Raw genomic sequence first — 27602 nt, forward strand, 5'->3', positions numbered from 1 at the left:
AAACCCTCCCGGTATAACCTTGTTTCAGACTGAGATGATTGTGTCCCAGAGTGGCACAAATCCCTCACTGGCCCACATTTTAAAGACAGGAGAGACTGCCCTTTTGTGTGTAATCATCCCTTAACTGCACATGAAACATTTACTGGAACAGGAAATCCGAAAGTATTATCACACAACAGCAGCCCATCCTTTGAATAATCTCCTTCTTCCCATCTCTGCCACAGAGAGAGGCTGGGCTCCTGAGTCCAGGCTATTCCAATGGGATCCCAAATGATCAGCATGTCCTTTAGCTCATTTCCCTGTCCCTGCTGCCATGAAACCCTGTTCTGTTTGGTCTCATGTTCCTGCAGCGCCTCACAGATGTTTAATGGGCTCCAGAGCCGGCTTGCTCAGCCGACTTTCCATGAGGTCACTCAAAAGGCAATTTTGGAGCTGAAAACAATTTCACTTACACTCCTCAGTTACAGGCTATCAAATGTACTTATTATCTCTGTAACTGCAGCAATTACAGGGCATGGTTCTGGCTGAGAGGCAAACCAGCTAGAAGAAAAATGGACAGATGCTAACTAGCATCAATCCTGCATGGTCAGACCCCACCGTGGGCACTAGCAACACAGCCCTGCATCTGGCTGTGGCCCTGTGTGCTGCCCTCCTGCCTCAGAGGACAGCAATCTGCAAACATGACCCCCTGGCATCACAACACAGACCACTGATAGGTGCAGTACCTGATCCACAGCCTCATGAGACTTCACCTCCTTGTCAAAAAGGGAGTTCAGATCCACAGATCTGCTGTTAACTTCCTCTGTGGTGACCTGGTGTTTGCTTCAATATTCTCTTCCTTAATCCGTGTGTTAGCTCAGCTCCAGCTGCATCTGTGCCCATTTCCTTAAGTTACGCTCAGCTGTGACTCCACTTACAGGAACACGGCTACTGCTGCGAAATGGAGAGATTCATGAGATGACCTCTAAAAACAAGAGCTGTGGCACCAGAGAAAGGGTTGCCAACTAGTTGACACAGTCTTCAATTATGCTGCTATTACATTGAAACACATGTAATGTAGCTGCAGCTTTAGAAAAAAGAACCATCTCCATTTGTGAAATGAAATAAACTGAGTCCTGCCTAGGCTTGCTTTCAGATAGGGCACGCAACCATTAGGATCTGAATGAAATTTCAAACATTAATGCCTTATCTTGACAAGGCAGGAACAAAGGGTGCGAGGCGGTTCGAGCCACGTAGCTGCCGTGTGTTGTCGAGTTGATGTTCGTGGAGTGATGAAGGTCACTGCAAAACCACACCACCGAGGAGGCAGACACTGCTTGCATTCATCCAGCTTGCCTGGAGAACAAAATTTACCACTCTCCCCCCTCCTGATCAGTGAAGCCTCATTCTTAAACTACAGCAGGATTTTTCTGTGTATTTGTTAGTATAATAATTAATTAAATTGGAAGTTGAACTTTAAAAAAATTAAGTCTGAATTTCTTTCTTTGACCATACAAGTCTTGCAAAATTTTGCCGAAACCTTGAACATACACATGAATTTTTCATTACCATAATTTTGCCTATGTGGGAAAACCTAAGAAAGATATCTCATTTAAGATATGGTTAAAAATGTAAAGATTAATAAACAAAGCTGAAATGCACAGAAACAATCTTTCATTTAATTAAAACCTGTTTGAAGTACTCAGCAGGCAACGTGTTCCATTTGCAATACCAATGTGCACATTTGTGAGTTTCCATCGGAATGCACAGAGATAATGGATGTATTTTCTACCTAATATTTAATCTTTGTAACTTAGACATGTCTTATTTTCATGATTACACAACTGTGGGCTCTAAAATATCATCTCAGAGTAGTACTCTGTACTCCCAGATTCCTTCAAATAAAGCATGTCCACCAGTCTCCCAACAAGTAAAAATTGCTACCCCTGCTTTGTTTAAAGGACATGTTTTCATGGATATGGAATTCTTGTATCCATAAAATTAACTGGACCAACAGTTATGAGAATGAAGATACTATATGACTACAACATACAAGGCTAGTATAAAAGGTTAAAAAGTATTTTGTCTTTACATATAATATCCAACACCATACCAAGATGCTTAACACAAGAAAGTACAATTAAGAGAAAACTTAAAAAATTTGTTTATTTTCTGCGTAGATACAGCTGAATCCTGAAGATGATGTTCTTCACCCTCATATTTCCACCCCAAAGTACAGTGACCAGGCAAAGAACAAGGACAAGACAGTCTCCTTCAGTTACAGTTCTGTACCCCTCTAGCAACTTTCTTGATATACATATATCTGGCATATCAACAGGGGCAAAAAAACCAGTTGAGTTTACAGCAGATCATACATCAAAATGGAAATACCTCAGAGGGCTACACCTTGATATTTCATTAGCAATTTTAACAGCATTTCCATTAATAAATGTTTCTATCAACTGCAGTTACGGAAAGTGATATTAATCACAGATTTAAATTAAAAATTACACATAACATGCTTTTTAAAGTTTTTATTGAATGTAGTATTTAAACAATTTCATAAACAACTAAATCATAAAACTGTCTGTTCATGATGCTGCCAATCTTCTATTCCTCCATTTTTCCACATAGACCTTGAGAGGCTCCTATAAACAGAGTGGAATAAACAAGTTCAACCTTGTTTCAGCTGAGAAGTTACTAATTCTGAACAAAAAGTCTTATGTCCTGACAAAATCTATTATTCTCTGTCATGCAAAACTAGATCTGTATTGAAGTCTGTATAATTAGGAGAAATACCAGAGAGAGTGAATAAAAGGAAAAGGAAAACCTTGCCAAAAATGCATAATGAAGCTTCTATTACTAAATGCAATAATATAATCAATTTCATTTTAAAATGAAAATACTTTTTAACTTCAATCTGCAATTGTGTCAAAAAAATTGAAACGTTTTTAAAGATCAAGCTGCATTAGAGAAAAATTGAACAGGGAAATGAATCATCCCAGTGACTTGGAAAAAACACTCTTCTTTTCACTAGCTACATATAAGAAACAGACATTCTGCGTTTTAAATTTACAGTCCAAAAAAAATTTCAGATTATAAACTATGTAAAGCTGCAGAAAAAAACCCACCATAGTTGTTGAAAGGCTAAACTAAATATTTTGCGCCAAAATTTTCTCCAATTCTTTCCAAATTAGAAAAGAAAAATCACATTTATCATGAAGCAATATAGAGAAACAGTATATAGCCAGTCTTTACAGAATTACAGAACACTTTTTTAGAATATAAAAAGTGGTGAGAAAATTGCAATAAAAAGTTTGCTTAGAGAATGGAAAAGAGAATGTCATCAAAATCTGCTTAGCAAAAATGGTACTAGTAGACTATTAGTCAAAGGAATGATGCAGTATTATTTGCCATCTTCACAGATTTAATATCATGCTGTTTGTCACCCTCAAGTAACATGTATTTGCACAGTTGCATAGGTACCTTGGCAGGGCAGCTAGAAGCAAAGCTGCAACAGAAATATCATTCCTACAGCTCTAAAATTCCATCCTACTAGCTCAGCAACTTATACTAGACACAAAACACTAATTAATGAAAACTAGAAGCCATTAATTGTTACTGAAGCACACATTCTACATGCCTTTTCAAGTCCAATTGCTTAGAAAAATGCCCCAAGGAGATTTGATACAGGCACACCTGTAGATGAGTGCCTGATAAGAAGGAGGTAGTTTATATATCATAAGCCCCAAGGGGTTTTATTTCCTCAAGTCAAATCCAATGCAAGATTACCACAGCTCCCACAACACCCAGGACTTCACACATTACCTCCTTTGAGGAATCTCTGCAGAGACCTAGTCCCTATGTAATTATTCATGCAATTTGTTTTATTAATATTGAACATACACAAGTCTGCAGCTCTATTTCTTAATTAGGAAATACTCACAGGGGGTTCAGTGAAAGGGACAGGCTCTCCTACTTTCTTCAGAAAAGTTGCTAAAGATTTCAAAGCGATCTCGTGCAGCTCTACATTCTTCGCTTTTGCTTTCTCATATGTAGCCTTTACAGAAGCAACATCCCCATCCAATTCTGAGGAAAAAAAATAGAACCCAAAAAATCTCAGTGGTTACTTGTTTCTCTTTCCACCTGTTTTCACTCACGCTTAACCATCCACTGCTGCTCAGATGTTTGCTTGAGAAGCACTGGGATGAAACTGAAGCGACCCCTGACAGTTTCACTGCTGTCCCCAGGGTCCTAGAAGCAGTACAACAGTTCCTAGCACCTTGTAAACACCAAGGAAGCCATCATGTCCAGTTAAATTCATTCTGTTGCCTGGGAGGGAGAACACAAACACCTGCAGTATGGGAGCTGTCTCAGGTTTTACTTGTTCACATTTGGAAGCATCATCTTCACAACCACAGGAGCTATAAAAGCAATGGTTCATAAAGGAAAAAAAAGCTTGGTGCAGAAATGGATAGCCTGTGTCCCTTTCTCATGAGAAAGAGCTTCCCACTCACATCTGGCAAGTGGCTGAGCTCCTTTTTTAATGTGGGAGGCTACTGCAAAAACTGCATGAAATGACAGCTTAATGAAAGCACAGCAATCGTTAACTTTCTACAACTTTAAAATAGATTTATTGTATGGGAAACACCAACAAAAAGAGCTAATACTTAGATTGCATTTAATGGACCACACAATCGTGATTTTACATATTTTTTTTTAAAGGTATACAGCAAAGGATTGTGCATCTCACCAGACTGAAGAAAAGCTAGCCCTGGCAGTGGACCTCATCTCAGGACAAGGACAGGAGGAGTAAAGGTTCTTTTATTTGCTCCATCATGGATGCCTGACAGATGATCAAACTTCTTTCAGCTGTGATCTATGTTCTACTATATCTTTGCTAAACACAAACAATTATAATTTTATTTGCCCATTTTTTTGTTAATTAGAAACAGTAACCAGCTGTGGTAGTAACAGTCCTCTGCCACGTTTCATAGCCTTTTCTAATTAAAAATAACAATGACCTGAAAGGAGAAAATTTTTGAGTGAAGAAATTAATGTTAATACAGGGTTGGATTTGGCGCAAAACAAGAAAGCATGTTTGAAAGCTTACTACTAACTTGAAAATTAAAAAACCCCACCAACTTTGATTTAAAAGATCTTATTTCTACCCCTCATGGCTAGAGCACAATCAAAGCCTTCCCATTTTCAATTGTGCTAAATATTTTGCTGATGATTCCTTTAACAGTCAAACGATCAATGTCTCATACAGGTAAGATGCCTGCACAGAATAACCTGGGAACAGCTTTTAAAACTCCTCATGCTGGTACTGAGTGTCTCCCCTAGACTGTGCTAGGAGCCAGGTACATCTCTGCCTGAAGACAGTGCAGCAAGCATCTGTTCACGCAGAGTGTAGCTTCACGTGTTCAATACACTCTAACTACTGTTGTGGGTGTAGTAGGGCAAGTGATTGATTCTCTGCAATCTCTTTATGGAACTGCTATACCATCATGCAGTTAGGCAGGATAGTGAAAAGCTTAGTTCACTCACAGAATTTTTACTGAGGTAAAAGCAGCAGAGGACTAATGACAGCATAAAGCCGCAAGTACAGTGCTGGTGACAAAAGGGCAATTTTTTGTTTTATAAAAACATGTTAAAAACTTTAACCTGAACCTATCTGTTACAGGGCTAAACAATTTCGGTAATGATTGCTCTTTGCAATGTTACTAAGCAAGCAAATTTTCCAAGTTAAGACAACACATTGTAGCACTTCTACAACTTGATTCAAATAAGTAAGTTTGTATTCCTTTAACACCATATCTTGGATTTGTGTTTGAAGTGTTTTACGTAATTATTCTTATTTATCTCCTCTGTGATAGACTGGTGCACAAAGGCTTCTGTCCTTGTTCTTTTTTGCTTGTAACGTGTGAAAAGGATTTACTCCCTGTTATAAAACTGGAGGACAGTATCAGAGTACACAAGGCAAAGGACTCTACAGCACAGAGATGCAAGTGTTGCCATAGGAGCTGTATGTCCTGGGTTTCTCAAGAGTGAGTCTTGCAAATAAACATACATAAACAAAAAACTTGACTTTTTTAGAGGGCTCACTTCTGACTTCAGCTATAAAGAGAACTGATGAGTGCTTCAACTATTTATGTAAATTCAAATGAAGACAACTAGAATACTAACTTTGGCTACATTAAAAGATGTATAAATAATTTACACTAATAACAATAAGATCGTTTCTCATTACTGATACAACAAATCACTTATGATTTTGAAACATACACACAAAAGGAAACAATATTACTATATGTTTTGGGGGGGAAAAAACCTAAATTAATTTTAAAAGCCATTCATTTCTACAGCATTTTTCCCCATGGGTTAGGATGGATTCTTTCTTATTCCATGAAGCCTCTACTTAAGGTTCTAAGTAAAGGATTCACGGCTTGTGTCAGCTGGTTGCTCTTTCATCCTAACAACTAGGACAGCATACAGACCCAACGGACTGAAACAAGAAAAACCTCAGATAACCCCTGCACCTCTTTATGACTTGAACTGTAAAGCAAGTAAGGGCCTGCATGACCTTTCTGAATGTCTTCAGAGCTCTCACTAAAACACTGTTCCAAGGAGCATTGCTTACCATAACATCTCAAGAGGTACCGGTACACCACTGCTGGATTGAGATGCTCAGGAATCAGTTCTACAAGTGCCTCAATCCTCTTTGCCTGTGAGATTTAATGCACATACAAAAAAACCCATGAACTTGAAATCTTAAAGAACAAAATGAAGTCACCAAATTCAGAACAGTGATTGCACATTTTTAAAGTGAAATAAACTGTACTGGTAACAAAGAATAGACCGTGTGACTCGAAGTATATACAATAATTTCCTTCCCAAAATTTTGCAGATATGAAATAGTAAAAGAAATTAAGCACAAAATGTAATTAATGCAATAAGGGTCTAAAATCCATACTCAAGAATCCTAAACATTAGCGTCTTTTCTTTTTCTTCAAGTAGACAATTAATGTATCAATAAGAATATGGCAAGATTACAACTAATTTAGGGAAACTGCAAAACACTCAGCATCCTTCAATGACCCAGAGGTCAATGGCAGCTATGATCAATGCTTAAAAGGAGTCAGATCACTAAATGATGTGCTTAAATTTGGAACCTCCTTCCCTCAGCCTCTGATTGCAGTTCCAAAAATTCTTAGGTTTTAAATTAAAAGCAGTTTACTGAAATGAAGAACACCTTTATCACACACTACCAACTTAGATGTGTTACTAAAATTTCAGCTTGATGAGCTGGGAAACTTGCACATTTTTAGTTCCTTCTTATAGGCAGCAAACAATAGTGTTTATCACATCATATTTTTCATCATCACTTCAACAGAAGAACTTTAAATCTACTAGTATTTAATGCCAATTCCCACAAAACATAAATGTGCATTTGACTCATTTGAAAAAAAATTTATTCTAGTTTGTGTGCTAGATGTTCCTGATGCTGCTCCTCCATAAAAGAGAAATCCATATGGTTTTGCTTGAGTGTGTATTTCAGGGTTTTGTTGTTGTTGTTAAATGCTGGGTTTCAGGGTGGGGTTGTTTGACTTTTTTAGTGTGTTCTAAGGCTTTTTTGTGTGGGTTGGAGTTTCTTTGTTGGCCTTTGGATTTGTATTTTATTTGTTTTGGGGTTATTTTGTTTACTTTATGGGGGCAATAGAAAGAGCGAGGGATAGGAGTAGAGCAAGCATATAAACAGCATTTCAAATTATAGAGAATGAGGACAAAGCCAGGAATCTAAACAGATGTTCCAACTAGATCCATGTCCAAACCAGCATAACAAGTAAAATGAAATGTGTCTTTTAATGTAAACACAGAGGCATTTTATCTTCAGAGAGAGGCTGAGGTTTTAACTTGCATTTGTATTTGTACAATGTAGCCAATAAAAGAAGGACTTTCAGGTTGTGATACTGAACTGGATAATGCAGTAAAACATTCTAAGCACAATGTTTGTAGGATGTACAGCGTAACACGGAAAATGCAGGAAATAACCGAAACAATAGAAAAATATTAAGTACACCTTCCTTTCCACCATGCTCCATAATGTAAACTGTTCTTTAAATATAACCAGCTCTGCAAATTAACCTCTCCCCTCCTCAGGAAACCCAATAAAGCTGTCAGCTGTGAAGTTCAAAACACTTTAACAAAGGTTGATGAAACAGTATTTTACAACATATAAAACTGTATACATGAAAAAAATATTGTACCTGTCCAGGTTGAGATGCTGATCTAGCCAAAAAACGCCCCAAAGTTCTCTTCTCCTGAACTATTGCACCCCACCTCTGAAGACAAAGAGATGATTAATGTAGCAGACATAAGTAGGTTACCACTAAACAAAATTACCAAGGTGAAAATTTCCAATTATAGATGCTTAAAACAATATACTAACATATTACCAATTTACAAGGTAAATAATTGAACATTAGGTTGACAAGAAAACCAAAAAACCAACCACAAACCACGTTCATTTAATGCACTTCATTGGTAAACATTTTTTAAATGGTAGGGATAAAGTTTGTTTAAAACAATAGGGGAAAGAATTAAGCTAATACTTCAAATACACCACAAAAAATGAGGTTTAGGACTGCAAAAGAATGAAAAAGAGAAACACTATTCCTCTCCAATTATACTGCCAAGCATTCACAAGTGAGCTAGGGATCATAAGGTTAATTATACATTTAATAAGGTGTCAGGGAGATAACTGCTCGTTTCTTTATAAAAATTAAAATGTACAAAGCAAGTTCTCTTTAAAGTATAATTACCTACACTTATGCATACAAAGGACTGATTTCAATCTCTCTATTTTATAAAAGGCTTTAACTGCAATAGACAGGGTTTGAGAAAGAGAAGTTGAACTTAAAAAAGTTTGAGACAGACCAGATAAAAATCAAAAATCAATCTTACTTTAGAAACAAGGACAAAATAAAATATACAAGACAATATTAAGTGTATGTTCCTCACAGATGTCAGTCTTAAAACTCTTAAAAATGCAGAGTGTGGATTTTTTACCAGTTGTATGATATCAGTACCAAAATGCACAGGAAAAAGAGACTATTGTGCATATGAAAACACATACCATGATTTTCCTATATTCAACTAGCATTGTAGACATATGCAAACAAGAAAATTTGGGTTATGCCATGATGAATATTCTGTATAAGTAATATGGTTTACAAGCTCTTTAAGGTCCAGGTGAAAAGGTGTGAAGGTTCCTTCCTTTAGGCAAACAGACAAGAAGTGGCTTTATGGTGCTAAATAGGGGCAAAGCATTGATGAGAGAAACTTGCAATATTTTGTTACCAGTTCTAGCCATTCTCACCTACTGCCAGTAACTGCTCTGAAAGAGTCTAGTTTGAGAAACGTTATCCACAGCTCCTTTTCATGCTGAAATATCAAATCCCTTCTGACTCTCATCAGTAAAAGCACTCTCCAGAAGGTAGCAGACACTGCAGCTGTTCCATAAACTTTTAAATAGACTCTTAGATGCATTTCTGAAAGCAAGGAGTCTTCATGTATATACTAATATTTTAGACTACATGCAAAATAGTTCATTTAGATTGTTGTTTACTTTCCAAAATGTAACAACAGAGAGTGATTATTCCTATCCTCTAGTTGGTGGATTCCTATTAGTGGAATACTTGATCCACATAGCAGTCACAAATGTTTAACACAGCTCAAAGTTTTTCCTGAGCCATAAAATCCCCTTTTTCTCCTAGACACAGAAGTTCCAACTCAAGCTTACCTGTAAATATCCCCTTATAACAAGGTATTTTTAAATTGTCCATTAAGATACAATGTATGGAAGGTTATTTCAAGTATGCTATAGAGCCATGAATTTAATTCTAACAGTTGGATGCTCTTGTAACAAGTTTCAGGAATATATGCATGTATATTATTCCATGTTCTGGAAAATTTTAGGAATACTATATTTTACTTAAAAATGAAAAAAGCCTTATCTTCACAAAAGGAAAAAAATTACCCAATTTTCATTTACTCATTCCATGTCAATCAGAGAGCAATCAGCAAATCAGGAAGAGTGGAATAACTTGAGAATTTTTTGCATTTTGAAGTTTCAAGCTATATAGCAAGAGTTTTATGGCAAAATTATAGTCTCCTTCTCATTTAATATTCAGATGACCAGTTAGGCAAAGCCCTACACAAAGTAAGGGAATTACAAGTAATACACCTCATGCTGCAGCAGAAGTAACAGAACAGCTTTGTTGGTAGTGTCTTGGAATATCATAAAGTATGTCATAGATGAAGCAGAGCTTTTTCTTTAAGAGTTTAAAATATTTAGGAACTGGTAAATGAGTAGCATGCACTATCAGGAGATAAGAGGCCCTGATTTGAGGCAGGAGCCTATGCACACATCAGCCTGACTGCTGGACTGTCACCTGCTTGGATGAGCCTCCTGACAGAGCCTGCTTCCAGCACCCACAGCTCACCCCACCTCTTGCTTGGCTTCTCTTTAGCTCTGCACAAATGGCACAAATGCAGCTTTTCAATTCCTAACTCAGCTGAGACTGTGACCCAGAGATCAACATTTGGGTTTTAATGCATCGGTGACAGTCAAGTAGAAAGCAAACTGAGCTCTTAACAAACCCTGAATGCAATATATATAATATTACAGCCTAGTGAAGTAAAGTCCCTGACAAGCAATTATTGCCTGCTTCTGTTTTGCAAACTGTACAGCTGTAAGATATCATGTTTACAGCACTTAAGAAATTAGGTGAGAAGTTGCAAGGAAATGTCTTGCAAGAAAAAACTGACATCTAACAGAGAACTTGGAGAAAAAATATTTGCAATATACAAATACTTCCTTTATTTCCTTCATGTTACTGGAAGACAAAAACCACCCCTGACTCTGGCACTGCTACTCTCAGCAGTAGAGCATGAGCCCATGGTTTAATCTAAAGTGTGCACTGCTACTCACACTGTAATTCAAATGCATCCCAGCAGCTGCACAACATCTCTTTGTGACAATTTCTCAGTTAACCTTTGGAGAGCTCTAAGCATTTCTGTTCCTCTTGTTATGTCATTACCTGTATCAACGATCTGGCATCATCCACTCTGCCTGCAGTGATATACTGAAGGAAAAGATCTGTGACAGGTCTGTACATTCCACACTGACTGGCCACTCGTTCTGCCATCGCACCAACTGCAAAATGACGGGAACATGAGGAAAAGCTTGGATTGAAAAGCTGCTTTTGTAAACTTCACAGGCATGATTTATGCTGACTGAGCAGGTTTTACGTGTAATAGCTCTTTCATAACACCTCTGTCGAGTCAGAATATTTAAATATCATTGCAATTAACTTACATTTTTCCAAAGCTGGTTCTAATCCTTCCTCAGACACCTTTCTTAACAAATAGGAAATACTTTTGACAGCTTGATCAGGATTCTGTGCACCAGAGATAAGCAGAGGCTCAAGGTATTTCACAGCAGCATCAAGGTCATTGCTAGGAAAAGAGATTGAACTGGCTCAGTTTCTGAAATCAAGATTTCTAAACCTAAAGAAGCAATTACAATGAAGTTTTTGTTTTCTACATCAAGCTTGTATTTACCAGGAATAGTTGATGAAAAAATGTTGACCCCAAAAAAATTATTCACGCAGATATTGTAAACATGATACAATTTATGACTGAATGAATAAATCAATTAATAAATCACTTTAAGTGGCCTTTGACCTGTGCAAAGTTTAGGTATTTTGGATACACTTTATTCCTCATTAAGAAAGAAGAGTTCAGCTTGCTGCTTTAGGAAAATGCATCCTGCAAATCTAGAAGGCAAAATCTAAACATTAACAGAGCGTATCTGAATAATTAATGCATGTAACTTAAGTATTTTTATGCAATGTAATTAATTATTTACCTGATTTCTCCCATGCCTGCCCTTTTGGATGCGAAAGACAATACTAAATGTCATTTGGTCATTACATCTATATGCTTTTAATCTTAAGGCTTAAATATAGTAACTGCTAATAAAATAATGCAAGAAGTATTCACCAAAGTGTAAACTATTTCCAGCATTCTAAAAAGTTCAAATGACAACATCTCTTACCAGTCCACTGTAAAACCTAATTAAATTGAAAAAGAAAACTGAGCACAATGAATGCTTTTAAGTGAAGTAGCAATGCAGCACATGTGAAAGCTACGAAAAATGCTTTGAAAACTGAATCAGAAACACAGAACTACCAATAAATGAACATTGCACTGGAAATATTGATAAAAATCTGTTTTTCAGAGTTATAAAGGTACAGATTGCAAGGTATTTAAGAATATGTAAGGGTGCATATAATTTACACTGCTCAGTCCTTTCATACATCAAGTCAGTTTTGGTATGGGAAAAGTTGATGCTCTACCTGCATGCAACAATTTATTTATTTATTTACTCTTGTCAACAATCTCCATCCTAGAAGCACAGCCTGACCGTGCAACACTTTTATGACATGGAAATACAGGAAAATAAGCATCTTATACCACAAATAATGAAGTGTCTCTCCCATCTGAAGTATTTCATTTACGTTCAAGTCCATGCAATAGAACTGTGTGCCAAGGACCACTGGGATCTGCTCCCTGTGGCCTGGCATGCCTGAGGCAACCAAGAATCTGTTATGTACTACAGAGCTCTACAGCTTTCCTGCCAAGCCAGGCACAGGAGGTCCACCCAACAAAGCTAGTTTGAAATGAAACAACAGAATATGTAGGATTCCTGAAGACTGGCTCCTGCAAAGTGTATTTGAGAAGCTGACTTTGTCCTCTCTCCTCCAGGTGCTTCTTCATGCAGTTTTACACAAAGGATAAACCAGTACAGTATCAATGTATCAACTAAACCAGAAATGCACACAGAGCACAATACCGAACAAACAGCTGAATCACAGGATACTAGAAAGTGTGGGGATAACTATGATAACTAAACTGTGGCCTAAAGCATCAGCCAAGCTTTTTTAGTTCTTACTGGAAAGACCTCACTCCACAGATACACATCTGGCTTTCACATTTTGAAGGTAAAGACAATAATACTTCAAGAATATATTGCCATTTCAACTGCTGGAACAGGTAGTAGATTTTTCTTTCCAACAAACAACAACAACAAAATATATATATATTTAATATATATTTATATGATCTCTGGGTGCTATGTTTGATTAAGTAATTCCCTTTTACCTTCAGATTTCATAGAGCTTTTGATCTAACACCGAGGAAACACTTTACAGGCACATTGGAACAAAGGTATCAAATTACAGCACCAAAAAAAAGCCTTAATGCTTCACAGTTATTATACCTGTATTTCATTAAATTTTCAACCCCAAATTTGTATGGGAGACAATACCAGAACAGAACTGCACACTATACTCAACTAGAATTTCAACATCTGGGACACTGTAAAAATGGAAACAGAATGAAATGGATAATGCAAGAGATTTCCCAGCACATTGCAGAAAAGAATTAAATACACAGTCCCAGAAATACTTACCTTTTTGTATGAGCTAATGCAATTGCATTAGAGATTAGTGAGTCAGGTAAACGAATGGATTTTGTGATGTCTCCCAGGATGTTTTCAAGTACTTGCAGGTTCTTTACATCTCCTTTTTCTGCCAGGGCCTGAATGAGAGCAGTAGCTGCTGCTCTAGTAGGCAACATACCACTGTCAAGCATTCCTTTTAAAACAGCCAAGGCATCTAACAATGGTAAAGAAATAAGCGAAACAGAAATCAGACTTTAGTTCAGAAAGCACCATGCTGCTCGTATCATTAATCCTACCCATTTAAAATAAGTACTGAGAAAAAATTCTTTAAGCCCTGCAATCACTAGAGTGAATTCTAACTTGAATACATATACACAAATACAAACTTTCAACAATAATTTAGGTTGAAAGGCTGTAATATCTCATAATAAGAAGTATTAAGCTACTTTCAACATTGAAATAATTTGGTTTTAACCAGCTCAAGGAAAGCAGGTGTGTCATAGATATCCTCTCTTATGATTTTGAAGTCCTGACTCTTTTCTTCCCCGAACTGCAATCCATTTCCTTTACTAAAAACCAAAAATGTCGTATATTTAAGAATAAATATAGCCTAGAACTGTAGTTCATTATAGAAACTGAACTAAAATACTGAGATTTTTTTAAGTGTGCATGAAAGCTTTGCTTCCCAAAATTTAATTTTAAAATAGAATTATGGGATATAAGTTTCCTTGCAAGAACAAAAACCGAGAAGTCAACCCTTACCTCAGAAACTCCTAAGATTATAGCAATTACATGTTAAAAACACACAAGGTCAATCTCCTGTCCATCTGCCACAAATTCCCCAAACCCACAGCTGATGAAGTCACCCTCATTTCTCCAAGCAGAATTCTTGTCAATTTACGTTATCCATGAGCAAACACACACAGAAAGACATGCCCCTCTGGTAAAAATCTCTTATTCTTTACCAGTACAGGCAGGATTAATCACAGATGATAATTATAATACCAAGGGATAACACTCCTAGCATAATATACACCCACATGAACTCCACAGCATTGCCATTCCAATTCAATATGCAGATACTGCAGAAACCAAGTGTTACCCTTCACATAAGAGGAAGCAAAAAACATCCTGTATGCTTAGGCTTCCTTCACAGGAAGTTTTTTTCTGCCCCACATTCTTCTTTTTAGGGAAAAAAGGAGAAATACAGAGGGCAGGGGGGGACAAGACTCACAACATTTAAAAAGCAATCTCAGAAGACATACCAAGTTCAAATTATCTCCTAACTAGATGTGGATCTCCCTCTAGCAGAGTGCAACCAGCCTTCTCAAGAACAAGGACAGAGAAAGATTTGAAAGCTGCATATGTGCAGAACTACTGCAAGAAGTAAGGTACTAGCAGCATAGTGGGTAATTCTGCAGGTAACTATATGCTTGTCTAAAACCAACCATGCATCTTTCAAAATAAACTATAAACTCTGCAAATTTCCCACCATGAAACTCAAGTTCTGACTCTTTAAAGTAACCTGGTTTTTACCAAGTTTTTGCTAGAAGATATCAGAGCTCTTAGGAATACACTTAGGGGCCCCCATAAAACCTTTTAACTGCACCACATTACACAGCAAAGAATGCTGATGAACTAAATGAAGTATGTAAGTGGTAAAAAGCAAGCAGGCTTTACACAAGTGAAAGCCATCACAGGATGTAGGTCAAATGGAGCTCACCACCAAAAGACTACAAAAACACCATGCCAAAAAATGTTTTGGGTAATCTCTGAGCCTTAGAAAATGATCTGTGAGGCTGAAATACTTAGTAGCTTGCATTTTTAAGGCTTCACTTAGACAAAGACAAGTAGTATCTCTCAAATTAAAACAGAAACAAGGATTAAGTGGGACTATTCAATAAAATTGTCAGATAAAGCTTGTTCAATGCACAAGATATACGAAAATATAATTTTTCAAAGTAATGTAATTCCACAAGCTTGAGAAACTTTGCATTGGGCAAAAAGTGAGATTTTTAGAGTACAACAAGGAAGAGAGTTGATGTGACAGGATTTAGTATGCTAGCTAAAAAAACCCCAGTGCAAGAGACTGGCAGGATATAGAAATATCACTGATGTTCTGAAGAAGGGAAGACTTTTGGTGTGCAATATTCAGGAAGAACTGGTAAAATTCATGGCATATTAGAGAAGAAAACAGAAAATATTTATTAGAATAAAATCAGACAGGAAAGTCAGGTGAAGGCCTTGAAAGCAGCAAAAAAAGATCTGCCAAGAGCAAAAGGAGCAATGGCATTCATCACAAATACTTCAGTGGATGACATCTGCCAATGACATGAAACTGGAGACTGAATGAGGAAGAAGAGAGGTTTATCAGCCACAGGAAACAAAGAGTACAAGTGAGAAGATGTCTCTAAATGCTCATCTTGAGTATTTTAATGTAGCTGATGTTACATGGGTATGGGTTACTAACACAGCTTTGAATGATGGAATGAAATAAAATGTAACGATGGTAGAATCAAAAGTGGATTTTCTGGTAGGCCTAATAAATAATACACTGAATTTGTACATAGCTGCTTTAATTGCCTAAAGATAATGACAAAAATATGTATTAACACTGTACTTAGACTTGCATGGAGATAAAGAACATTGCCCTGCATGCACAACTATCTGCATGCAGAGTTTTCCTCTTTCACAAGACTTCTACAGCCCAACTACATAAGTAGGACATAACACTGTGGAGCTGATCTCTAGGCTGAAAAGCAGCCAATGCTGAGGACTAAAATAAAACAACTGTAAACTTTATGCACCATCTTGTTGGGTACCCTTACATACTCTTCAGCCACCATTTTCTTCACTATCATCATTGTTACATTAAAAAGAAAACCAAACAGAGTATTTTCTAACTGTTGGTATTGAGAACTGTTAAAAAGTATTTGATTAAGTTTTTAAATCAATATTATAATCATTTAGTTCACAATCATGTACATTTAACAGTCAATTTAACTCATCTGGTATCTCACACAACCAACACAATATGCAAGAAACAACTGCTGGGAATTGTTTCAGATGCTCTAAAGTATGTTAATTTCCAAAGCAAAATGACTTGTGCTGTGAATTTTAACGCACTTGAAAGCCTGTACTTTCTCTCGTTCTGGAGCACAAATTTTGCATGTCTGAAGAGCTGTGATTCATCTTAAGAAAACCCATCTTGTGTTAAATGGAATGGAAACTGGACTAAGTGGTCAAATGACAAGTACATTCATATTCAAGCTGTATTATAAATGCATGTACAGTAATTTACGTCTCTCAGCTACCACAAAAGGCTCTTGATAAGCAGGTAATTTGCTAAATGGACTCCTTTATCCAAGTATTCGAAGGGCGTTACAAGAAAAATCTGCAGAGGCATTAATGTGACGTAAAGGTCAAGCATTGTGACATACCTTTCAAATAATCCCGCCTAACTTGCGATATGATGAGGAGGCTGCTGGCAGCACTGTTCAGTGTGAAGCCCTTGATGTGGGTCTCAGCACTAAAAGAAGCAGACATTTAGAAAGGAATTACTGACATGCTTCTGATACGATAATAAATGGTTGAGCACCAAGGTGAAATTATAAAAACTACTGTTCGTATGTTAAAAATATTGCTGCAAAATATCGACCTGGAGACAGCTTTTGTGTTATCCTGTCAATGGTTATAGAAGGATAATTTTTTTTTGCATTCTGACAGATGACAAAGTTGGAAGTGAGCAACAAAAGAAACAAAGTACAAGATTTTTTTTAAACAATCGGTTCAGATTCTTGAATGCTGACATATTAGATGACTAAAATAACTGCATGCCCTGCATTGTTCTGTTGTATCCTAAGCTGGATACTTTTTCTTCTTTTTTCAATAGTCACCATAATTATAAAATATAAAACTATTCTTTCAGCAATAAAAATGAAACATTTATTTTCAGCACTGTATATTTTAAACATAAACTAAAGCATATTATGAACTAACACCATATCATTTGGTTGATTAATTTTCAAATTTCTGTCATCTAGATGTATACAGGTTTTAAAGCGAACATCCTACATTTGCTGCCTTAGCCACATTAAAATTGTATTTCGCTTATCAATTCCTTGTCTCCTGTAATACAAAACTTCATGTAAGTAGAGCAAAGACAGCCTTTACTTCAGTAACCCTGCTAAAGCTTTTCTAACACTCTGGAAATTAGTCAAGAGAGACTAACCAGTAATCACATTGGTCTTGTACTACAAAATGTTCCTGCTCCTAAATGACATATAGCCAAGCCCCATTTTTAATATATAAGGATAACTTTACAAATGTTCATTTCTAGATTACAAAATCTCTACAGAGCAAAGGGGGGCATTGCCATTTACCATATCAGCAATCAAGATAAACCTCACTGATCATCTTGTGGCAAACAACTGAGCAGCCTACCTACTTGAACTTAGGGGCTGAGCGGATTGGGAGGTAAGCAGGGTCATTGCTAAATTGTTCTCCTCAATCCCAAGAAAATCCTTCACATTGCACACAATATGACTATCCTCTCAGTCACTTTCAGCCTCCCAGGCTCACAAATGCAGTCACTGGACCCAGGATTTTCTTCCTCTCCCAACCAATCCCCTTAATCCCTGCCTAAGCACCCACTGCTCAGTTCCGCCTTTTTTTTTTCCCTTTGTCCCATCTGTCAAAGCCCTTAAGTCAACAATTCATGCATGAGACTGTAAATTACATATAACAAAGGATTTACTTTCTCCAATCTTCCAATCTTTAGTGTGATTAAATAGATGTTAGCTACTATTACAGAACTAATCCATCATTCCAATACTCCTAAATTTCTATTTAAAACTTCTTGGACTAAATGCAGTAAATATTCCTCAAACAGTTCTAGAATCTGAAAGCATTGGGTTGACCAACAGATCAGTAATGTTCTGGGATGTCTGGTGTTTTTTTCTTTCAAAGGCAGAGTAGGAGTGCTGCTTACTTCTCCCACATCATGTTCTCATGGAAGTTTTTCAGTTCAGGTAACAGAGGGACATTTTGAAGCTATTGGATGTTTTAAAATTATTTAAAAAGTAGTTATTTTGATGCCTATGCTAATGTGCACAGTAAGAGTATCTACATATTATTTACCTTTCAAATTGGCTTCAAACAGTAAAATAAGTAATTTGTATCTAAATTAAGGTAGCTTTCCTGTATTTTATGAAAATATTAGGAGGTGCACAAGTTCCAGACCACCATTTAGGCTTTGTAGGAGTAATCTCTTTTTAGTATGAGGCTGGAAAAATTCTGAAGCATCCAGAAATGCGTGCTGAACACAATTTGTTATTCTTCAATCACAGGCATGCACACCTTCACTTTCTCTATTTCAGCGAATTACTTAGAACTTAAAAGCTTTTAAAAATGCTTAATATAAGCATAACTTTGTTACTAGAAGAAAAGCCACACAGATATGCCATGAACACGACCAATATGAAGCATTTTCTGTCTTGATGCAACAGTAAGCTGTCAGAAGCTTCTCAGATTGTCATTATTTGGCATTTCTAAGCTACAAGATGGAGTAGGAGAGTTGTGAAAAGCACCAGGGTTAGATCACAGTTGGCTTTGACCAGCAACCAAGAAGAAAATCTCTTATAAAATCCTGTTACTTTACTCCTAAACATCTCAAACTTCAGAGGCTTACCACATCTCTGACCTTTTCAGTCTTTCAAATTTTTTCCCCCTGAATTTTGAATTTATGGACTACATTTACCTAAACATTTATCTAAAGTGACAATTCGGAATCTTTGAAATACTAGGAATAAACCACCACCTTCTTTCTTCTCTTCCAATCTGCAAATTACTGCTGGAATTATGCACTACTTTGTGCATCTTCCTTACAAGTGTGTTTGAGCTGTAGAGCAGGGAAGCAGTGGATCCATGCACAAATCTTCAGTACAATGTTTCAAGCTTCTTCCCTGAAGAATGTTCCAACCCTCCGATACTCGAGTATTTTCTCTGAAACAAGCTACCTAAATTTTATCAGCGTTTTTTGTACTCCTTAAAACATCTCCCCTCCATCTTCTATTGGTAAAGATTTATCAGTTACTTGCACTACAGGGAGATCAGTTTGATAAACTGATTTAGTTTTCCCTTAATATAAGCCATATATCCTGCAGGCACAAACATTACTTATCATAAAGCCCAGTTGCTGAGAGCTATTTGCAAAAGGACTATTTGTTCTTCTGAAAGTAGAACTCCAACACTTTTTCAATGAAAGACATTTCTCCAATCTAAACACTTCTAAAGAAAACATTAAAATAATCAATATCATCTTACACTAGACTGTTCCTGGACATGAGAAACTAATTTGGCTCTAAAAACTTTTTACAGTACTCTATACATTAGGTAATTCACCTACAGGCATTTTAAATCCACTGTATTCATTCAGTGAGCACACTTGATGACAACCACCAGTCTTGTTTTAGTTGAATAAATCAAAAGAATTAAAACTCTTAAACCTAAATTCTTGTTCTTCTGAACTCTACATTGACAAGTCACAAGACTTTAAAGCCTATAACCTGACCAGAACACACGTTACAGGCAATCATTAAAGCAAGGACTGTATCATACAACTCACTGAAGGTTAATTCAATTCCTTTCCTTCTAATAATTTGTGACAGCAGGTTGGATTTATTTCAGAAGTGTAAGAGTTGGATCTAAGGTTTACGGTCATCTCTTAGCCACTGGCATCACAGTCAAATGTACCATTTTGCATTTGGCAGGCAGCCAGCTGCCAGGGAGTGTGGGCAGGGTAAGACAGCAGCAGGGACAGGCATTCAGGAGAAGGCTCACGGGCAGCTAAGTGAAGGAATCTTGTCTGTTTGGATATTGCTCTAAAGAGGAAAAGGCAGACTGCCAGAAGGGTAGACTTTCAACTCTGATGCCAAGTACATTTTTTCATATTGTTATTTGAAATGAGTTATTAGCAATACACACTGTCACCCTAGTATCTTTTTAAAAATGTGGCGTATCACTCTATGAAACATTGGTGTATTTCTTACCACAGCTCCTAATCACTAGTCATGACCTGTTTTCCCATTAAAAGATAAGGACTCACCTGAAAATGATCCAAAAATTATTTAACCCCTCTCTCTAAGGCAATAAAAGTCCCCCAAACAAAGAAAAGCCTTACATGCGTTTCACGTCAAGGGCTTCATCAAGACAATCCTGTGTTAACAATGCTTTTACAAGGATGTCACAGGAACGATAATGAGACTCATCCTTCTGCATTCTCCTGAAAATATTGTAGGCCTCTAAAAAACAGTAAGAAAGCCAAAAGGAAATGTCATACTGCAAGAACATGGATCACAGAAAGAAATCACCTGTTCACTGAAAAAAGTCCATCTTAAATCTGTGTATCCTTTGCTTACATCTTTAAGCCCAGAGCTGCGGATCACAGCTGGCTCAGAACTGCCTGTATACAAAAAATCAACACACACTTCTACAGGAGAAAAAGTTTGCTACTGCTCTTCCTTTATATGTGGCTGTTGCTTCAATATCAACACAGCTGGTTAGAAGGGGAAGAGTCAGGATTTTTAAAGCAACACCTAATTCTGGGGTATACAGTTACAGTGTCTGGTGCATGATCACAACAGCATTTAACAAATAATATAGGAGGCGATTCCAATATGGGGAGATCAGATTATTTGGCTACGACAAGATTTATACAAAACATACAATTTACAAATATACAGATATTTAGCAAGTAAACTACACTGCATTTGTTTGACTGATTAACAGTTTTATTTCATGCATTCACAATAACTGTCAGTGTATGAAAAGATGTTACCAAAAAGGGGGAAAAAATGATAAGCACAGTTTTCAGTCATTTATTTTTCTGAAACAAGATTATGCAGCTACAAACATGCAGCTAGAACTGCCATCCATGCTGTAACATATGCTAGAAAGCTGTATTAAGAACCACAAATGATCTTTTACATCTAAACAGTGATTGCACATTTCTTTTAATGACTCATTAAGTAATTCCTTTGCTAGTTCAAATCACAGCCACAGTAACCTTTAAAACTTATCAGAAATAGCTGGACTATCACCACAAATTTCACAGCAAAGCATTAAGCTTTTTTCTTCTACTTTGAAAGTAAAGATGAAGACAACTCATTTGAATCTTAATGTCATAAGAAGCATTATACTAATTGCACTTAGTACAGTGTGTTATGGAATTTTAATCAAAATTGTTGGTATGCCTTTCAGCGTGCATCTTAAACTTCTTCAGCCAAAAAGTATACACAAAAACCTCCTAAAATGCAGGCAAAGAAATGGCTATGCATAAAATTTATTATTTACATCACACAGACTCCTACACCAAGTTAATAATTGGAATTACCACAGCCATTCATAATCTACTTTGTATGCTTGAAACTTTGTTGAAAATACATATATATGAACAGAGATAAAGGGTAACAGCATCTTAGTAAAGATTAAATTAACTTCTGTGCATTTCAGTTTCACAAGAGACTGACATTATAAGAGTGATTGCACTGTCAAGCAAAAGAGCAATGGAACAACAATAGGACCACATAAGAAAGGTCCTGAAATCTTCCACCACTTTTACTTAAAGGTCTGAAGTTAGTTTGGCCTGCAGCAATGTGATGAACTCTCTTGCCTGCTCAGATGCTGATCACCAGCATTCATAGTGTTCAAGTTTAAATTCAGTGGGAAGACATATTTCTTTCCACTGCTCTGAAATCTGAGGTATCAGCAGACCAGCAACCACATTCAACAAAAACAATACCCCTCTGACTGGTATAACCTGCTACAAATGCAACTAATGACTGACAAAAATGTAGCTGACTGGTGATAGGCTTGGTCTTTCTGCTTATAAATGTCTGTTTGAATTATTTGTTTTAATGACAAAAATTCCTTATGTTTAGAGACTCCTACAAAAGCTCTGCTGTCTTCAGACTGAACTAGGATTTCACCCTATGTTTAAATATTACATCAATCAGCTGGGTACAGAAATGGACCTGGCCCATAGTGGTCAAGATGTCAGGCATATGTTACTAACAATTATCACAGTCCATAGATCTCCTTCTACAAGGTAATATATTTAATTTTCAGGGTTTTGTGGTAATGACTACTTCAATGAAGAATTAAAAATATTTCTATTAATTTTGTTGTGTACGTCAGTCCTATAATCATCCTGTTCAGATTTTTTTCTTTACTTATTTTGCATCTCTGCAAGAAGCATGTTTGAAATACACCTAGATCAATCTTGAATTAAGATATATCCCTGATCAGGAATTATCAGCTTATTACTTCTTCAGATGGTATCTAAAATTATTAAAATATATTAGCATTCAAAAGAGAATTTTCTTGGTTTCAAAATCATATTGTGCTATACCAGCTATTTCAAGTAGAAGGATTTGTTAGAAAAGTGACAACTTGCCAAGAAAGTCTCAGTTCTCAAGACAGTCAAATCTGTTTCAGTAATTGTGACTGTTTGGGATATGTGTTTCATGATCCCCTAGAGTCAAGTTCTCACACTGAAGAATCAAGACAAAGATGAAAATATGATTTTGCATAAATCAAGCACTTTGGAGAACAGATTATCAAAACGTGTCAGACTTGGAAAGTTCACTGAATAGTTATATAACTAGATTGAGTTAATCTTTTTCCCATCAAAAAGCTGCCCCATTACATTCACACCAAAACTACATGATACTGTTATATAAAAAAAGCAACAACTCTTGTTTTTTAGGTTTTTTCTAAAGCCAAGAGAACAGTTTTCCAAGAAGACAAATTGTTTTCCAACATAGTTGGAACATGTTTTTCCCCTTCATTCCCAATAGCTCTAGGCCACCTTCTCTCAAATATTGCAACTTTAAATAAAAGAATATGCAGAAGTGATTTATGGCTAAGCTCAATATCTGAAGTCACCACAGAAGTATTACTTTGTATTTTTGTTTTAAACTAGTCTCCCTGTCAAGTCTAAGGCAGTTATTTAGTTTCCTCGTGCTCTTCACTTGATCATTTATGATACCAAAGGCACAGAACACTTTCCTAGTGAAAATGTCATGAAGTACATTCCCCTGATTTCATCTGATTTTCAATGACAACATTTCTTCATTTCTCATCTTCTTATGATACCCAACAGTTACCAGCATGAAGAATTTCCTGAGAACATGAGGTCTGCCATAATACATGATTCTTAATTTCATACACATAACATGGTATTGCACTCCCAGTATGCAGAATGTCCAGACTCAACTTTGGACTCCTAATCTAAATAAACTGAATATTTAGACTGAGTAACTCTAGATGGTAATTTCACTAACAATGTAAGTTAAATGTCTGAATGACTGATACATTCTTCTTTTAAAAACTCAGAGCTTAGAAATCTGTGTCCAACCCATAATATATACTGATTACACTTAGAGAAGAAAATTACTAGGTGTCTTGCATTTATAAATCTTCCTCATTCAGCAAAATTAATTTTTAAACCTACTGAATTATATTTTCTATACCACTTTCAAGTGAGGTGCCTATTTATTTACTATAGTATAAATGAAGAAAATATGTATTTCCAGAATGTTCAAATGCTCTGCACCTTGGGAAGTACTAGAAATTAACTAACTGGGACCAAGGCTCTTCTCGCTGGGGCAGAGCAATAGGACAAGAGGCAATGGGCAGAAACTGATGCATAGGAGGTTCCACCTAAGTATGACTTGTGCTGATGACTGAACACTGGAACAGATTCCCAGAGAGGTCTTGGAGTCTCATGTCTGGAGATATTTAAGGATCCTGTTCCATGTGCTCCACGATGAGACTGCCTGAGCAAAAAGGTTGGACCAGATGATCCACCCTTCCAAACTGACACATTCTGGGATTCTGTGATTTCCTCCCCATTTTGTAAGGCCCAGTAAAGCTATTTCTTCTACTGTCACCCTGCTTTGGGATGAGATGGATAGGAATGGATTTCCAATGATTAATCACAGACCAAATCAAAGGAATGGCACTGAAATACACTCTGCTCTTCTATATACGAAGGCAAATGTCCATACAGAAACTAATTCTGTTTTTAGCAGAGACTGGGAAGTTTGCACTGCAGTTAACTGAGACCTTAAAATTAGCATGGCAGGGGAAAAACCCACCGTGGATTTCAGTTTACCTTTTGCTTTATTTTTCCTGCAAAGCATCTGTATTTTCAGTTCTTCCCCAGCAGCAGCACTGCTGCTATCTTCAGGCCTATCCTTTAAAAGAAACAAACGTTTCAATTACTGTAATGATATCTGTTAGTTTTTTTAATAAGAAGAAATATATTCATAAGTGTTGTTAACTAGGAAAGTTGAACTCCACTTACCTTAGGTACCTCAAATGGAACAACCTGACCATTTTTCTCAAATATACCAGCAAGTAAAATTAGTGTCTTCTCACGAGGAACAATATTTTCTTCTTGAATTTTAGTCCAAATAGCTTCAGCCTTTCCCCAGTCCTTGTTGCTTTCTGAAACAAGATTAAAATCTTCAGACAAAAGCACATTTAGAATACACATCCATATCTAAGGTGATTCAAAATTATGTCTTTGGACAATAATCCATCAATTAATAATGTACATCAGTTAATCATGTACTTCTGCTTCATACAATCATCAATTTGAAGATTTAAAATATTTTAATACATTGAGGATGCCAGAAAAAAACCCCAAGGATTGTACGGATTTTCAGATAAATCAGAGAAATCAGCTCAAAGGTAGTGCAGAAGTGATCATCCCAACTCATCAGTTCTATTGTTCTACACTGGTAATTTAAATCTATATATGCATCGCTGTATACCTAACTGCAAATAAAGAGAAAGCTGGACTTCATGAACGAAAACAGTTAACTACCATTTAACTACCTACAGCATGTGCTTTCCTGTTGCCTTTACATTTTCTAGCTTTGCAGACACCAACTGTGAAGTATTTATGATTCTCAGTCACTACTGATTTACACCCTGGTAAAAATGAGCTCTCTAAAGCAGGAACACTCTTCTCAATAAACTGCCTTGGCATTTCATTCAAATCAGGTTTTGCTCTCCTGCTATACATACAAATCTTTTACATTTTTCGCCGACTCTTCCAGACTCAGTCGCTCCTCACAAGTGCACAGCAAAGGGCAGAAGGTGACATTTGAAAGCTACAGCAATGGAGTACTGGAGAATGATCAAATCCTGGATCAGGCTGTTCAGAAAGGCTCTTTGATCTCCATTGGTGGAGGCACCCAAACCTTTACTAAACAAGACTTTGATGCGATCTGACTTCGGAGCTATCTTAACTCCAGGAAACGGCCTAGGCCTAAACTCCTGAGGTTTTCTCCAGTATAAATTATTCTGTGATAATCAAATCCCTGTTTTCAGCATTTTTTATTATTGCTTGGACTAGAAGGTGGGGTTCTTTTTATATGTTTAAAATAGATCTGAAGTTATGGTTTTGATACACAATGACAGTCCTGCTGTAGTTGTGCATGGGGCAGCTTTGATAGGTAATCTAAAATGGTTGAAAGCAGGATTATGCATGGCTTTTGTCTTTCATGGTGACAGAAACCCACAAATGTTTTTCCACTTCTTTGAATAGACAGAATTGGTTCTGTCTTCTGAAAGAAGACTGAAGATTTTGCATGACAGAATTTGATGAATTGTATCTTCTTAGATTCTCTTCCTAGCAGGCACACTGTCAGACTTAGTCACTGCCAGAGGTGAACAGGATGAGTGGAGAAATAGGAAGGTTCTCTCCCTGTTGAGACAAGATTGATTTTCAGGCCTATTTGATTTTTGATGGTGAACCAGTATGTGTAAAGCCAGACTTAGGTAACGCTACAGTTTTTTTTTGAAGCTTTCCAAGGCTTCAGGAAATGAAAAGCAGCAAAATTCTCACAGGGTCTCTGGTCACATTTTTTTGTGCAAGTACTCATGTCTTCTCCTGCAGTAGCTAAATGCAGTAGGGAAGAGGCCTGCATCAATAGTCCTACCCAACCAAAAACATACATAGAGAACAGCCTAAAATTATTCAAAATTCAAAAGCAAGTTTTCCAGACATATCAAACACCTGTAATGGCTCAATAATATATAGATATATGTACATACATTACCGAAGTACACAGAAATCCCTACAATGCTTTATGTCCCAATTTACTCTGTAGTGCTCCATATCCAGTTGCAACACAGTTTTTTCAATACCTTAAAACAAATCTCCAAAATTTTAATCTTTTATAATACAGTATAATACACTGAATAACAAAACCAACATAGACTGAAAAACACAAGAGGAATGAAAACCTCATAGACACATCCTCCACTAAGAGGATGTGTCTATGCTTCATTTCTGCAGCACAGAAATGAAGTTTCAGTTTTCAAAACTGTTTCATGACTATAAAGGATGCTAAAGTTAGGTTGTGGCTTGGGAAGAATAAGTATATTTTAAAAATATATGCACCTTGAAGAACCAGATCCTATTACAGGAGACTCTTCATTTTTACAGTTATGAAGATAACAGATGAACAGGCTTTCTTCTCTAAGCACATTGAAAGCCAAAACAGAATTAACTTTCAAATATTATAACTACCAACAACAACTGCATGTCTTACCATCGGCAACCTTGCTCTAACAGGAACACCATTCTTAGCCGGATTCTACTCAAAAGACCAAATTATTGAAAGCCTAAACACATCTTATATAAATGGATTGTAAAACTTGTACTACATAAGTCTATATATTTCATCCATCCATCCACACATGCTATACTAAGTGTTCAGGTCTGCAGATGAAAAAAACCCAAACCCCTGACATCTCCTCCCCCACAAGATGCCTCAGAAATAGTAGGCAGACTAATTGTGTATCACAATATAGCTTCTCTCCAGGGTTATGTCCCCTCTCCACCACAAAGGAAACCAGATTACAAACATGGATAAGATCTCAAGCTCACTTACCACACAGTTTGAGCAGGTGGTAGTACATCTCATCTCTATCGCATTCAAACAGATTTCGAGTTGATTCTACCAACTGTTCCAAAGTTTCCATCTTCAAAAAGAAGGAAGAGCTCAGTTATACC

General features: G+C 36.7%; 1 protein-coding gene across 1 annotated transcript in view; it reads right to left on the reverse strand.

The window, feature by feature from the left end:
* Window positions 1-2125: 2125 nt before the first annotated feature.
* LRPPRC (leucine rich pentatricopeptide repeat containing) overlaps window positions 2126-27602 on the reverse strand; it is an 86789-nt gene continuing 61312 nt past the window's right edge. The window contains exons 27-38 of the mRNA XM_030944504.1: window positions 27481-27571; window positions 24879-25021; window positions 24687-24768; window positions 20691-20811; window positions 16951-17039; window positions 13520-13724; window positions 11363-11502; window positions 11085-11200; window positions 8250-8324; window positions 6623-6707; window positions 3926-4068; window positions 2126-2627 (exon numbers count right to left, since the gene is read on the reverse strand). Of these exons, the coding sequence (XP_030800364.1) occupies window positions 2571-2627; window positions 3926-4068; window positions 6623-6707; window positions 8250-8324; window positions 11085-11200; window positions 11363-11502; window positions 13520-13724; window positions 16951-17039; window positions 20691-20811; window positions 24687-24768; window positions 24879-25021; window positions 27481-27571 (1347 nt within the window). The 3' untranslated portion in view covers window positions 2126-2570. The remainder of the gene's footprint in view (window positions 2628-3925; window positions 4069-6622; window positions 6708-8249; window positions 8325-11084; window positions 11201-11362; window positions 11503-13519; window positions 13725-16950; window positions 17040-20690; window positions 20812-24686; window positions 24769-24878; window positions 25022-27480; window positions 27572-27602) is intronic.

The sequence above is a fragment of the Camarhynchus parvulus genome, chromosome 3 (assembly GCF_901933205.1).
Source record: "Camarhynchus parvulus chromosome 3, STF_HiC, whole genome shotgun sequence".
NCBI classification, from domain to species: domain Eukaryota; kingdom Metazoa; phylum Chordata; class Aves; order Passeriformes; family Thraupidae; genus Camarhynchus; species Camarhynchus parvulus.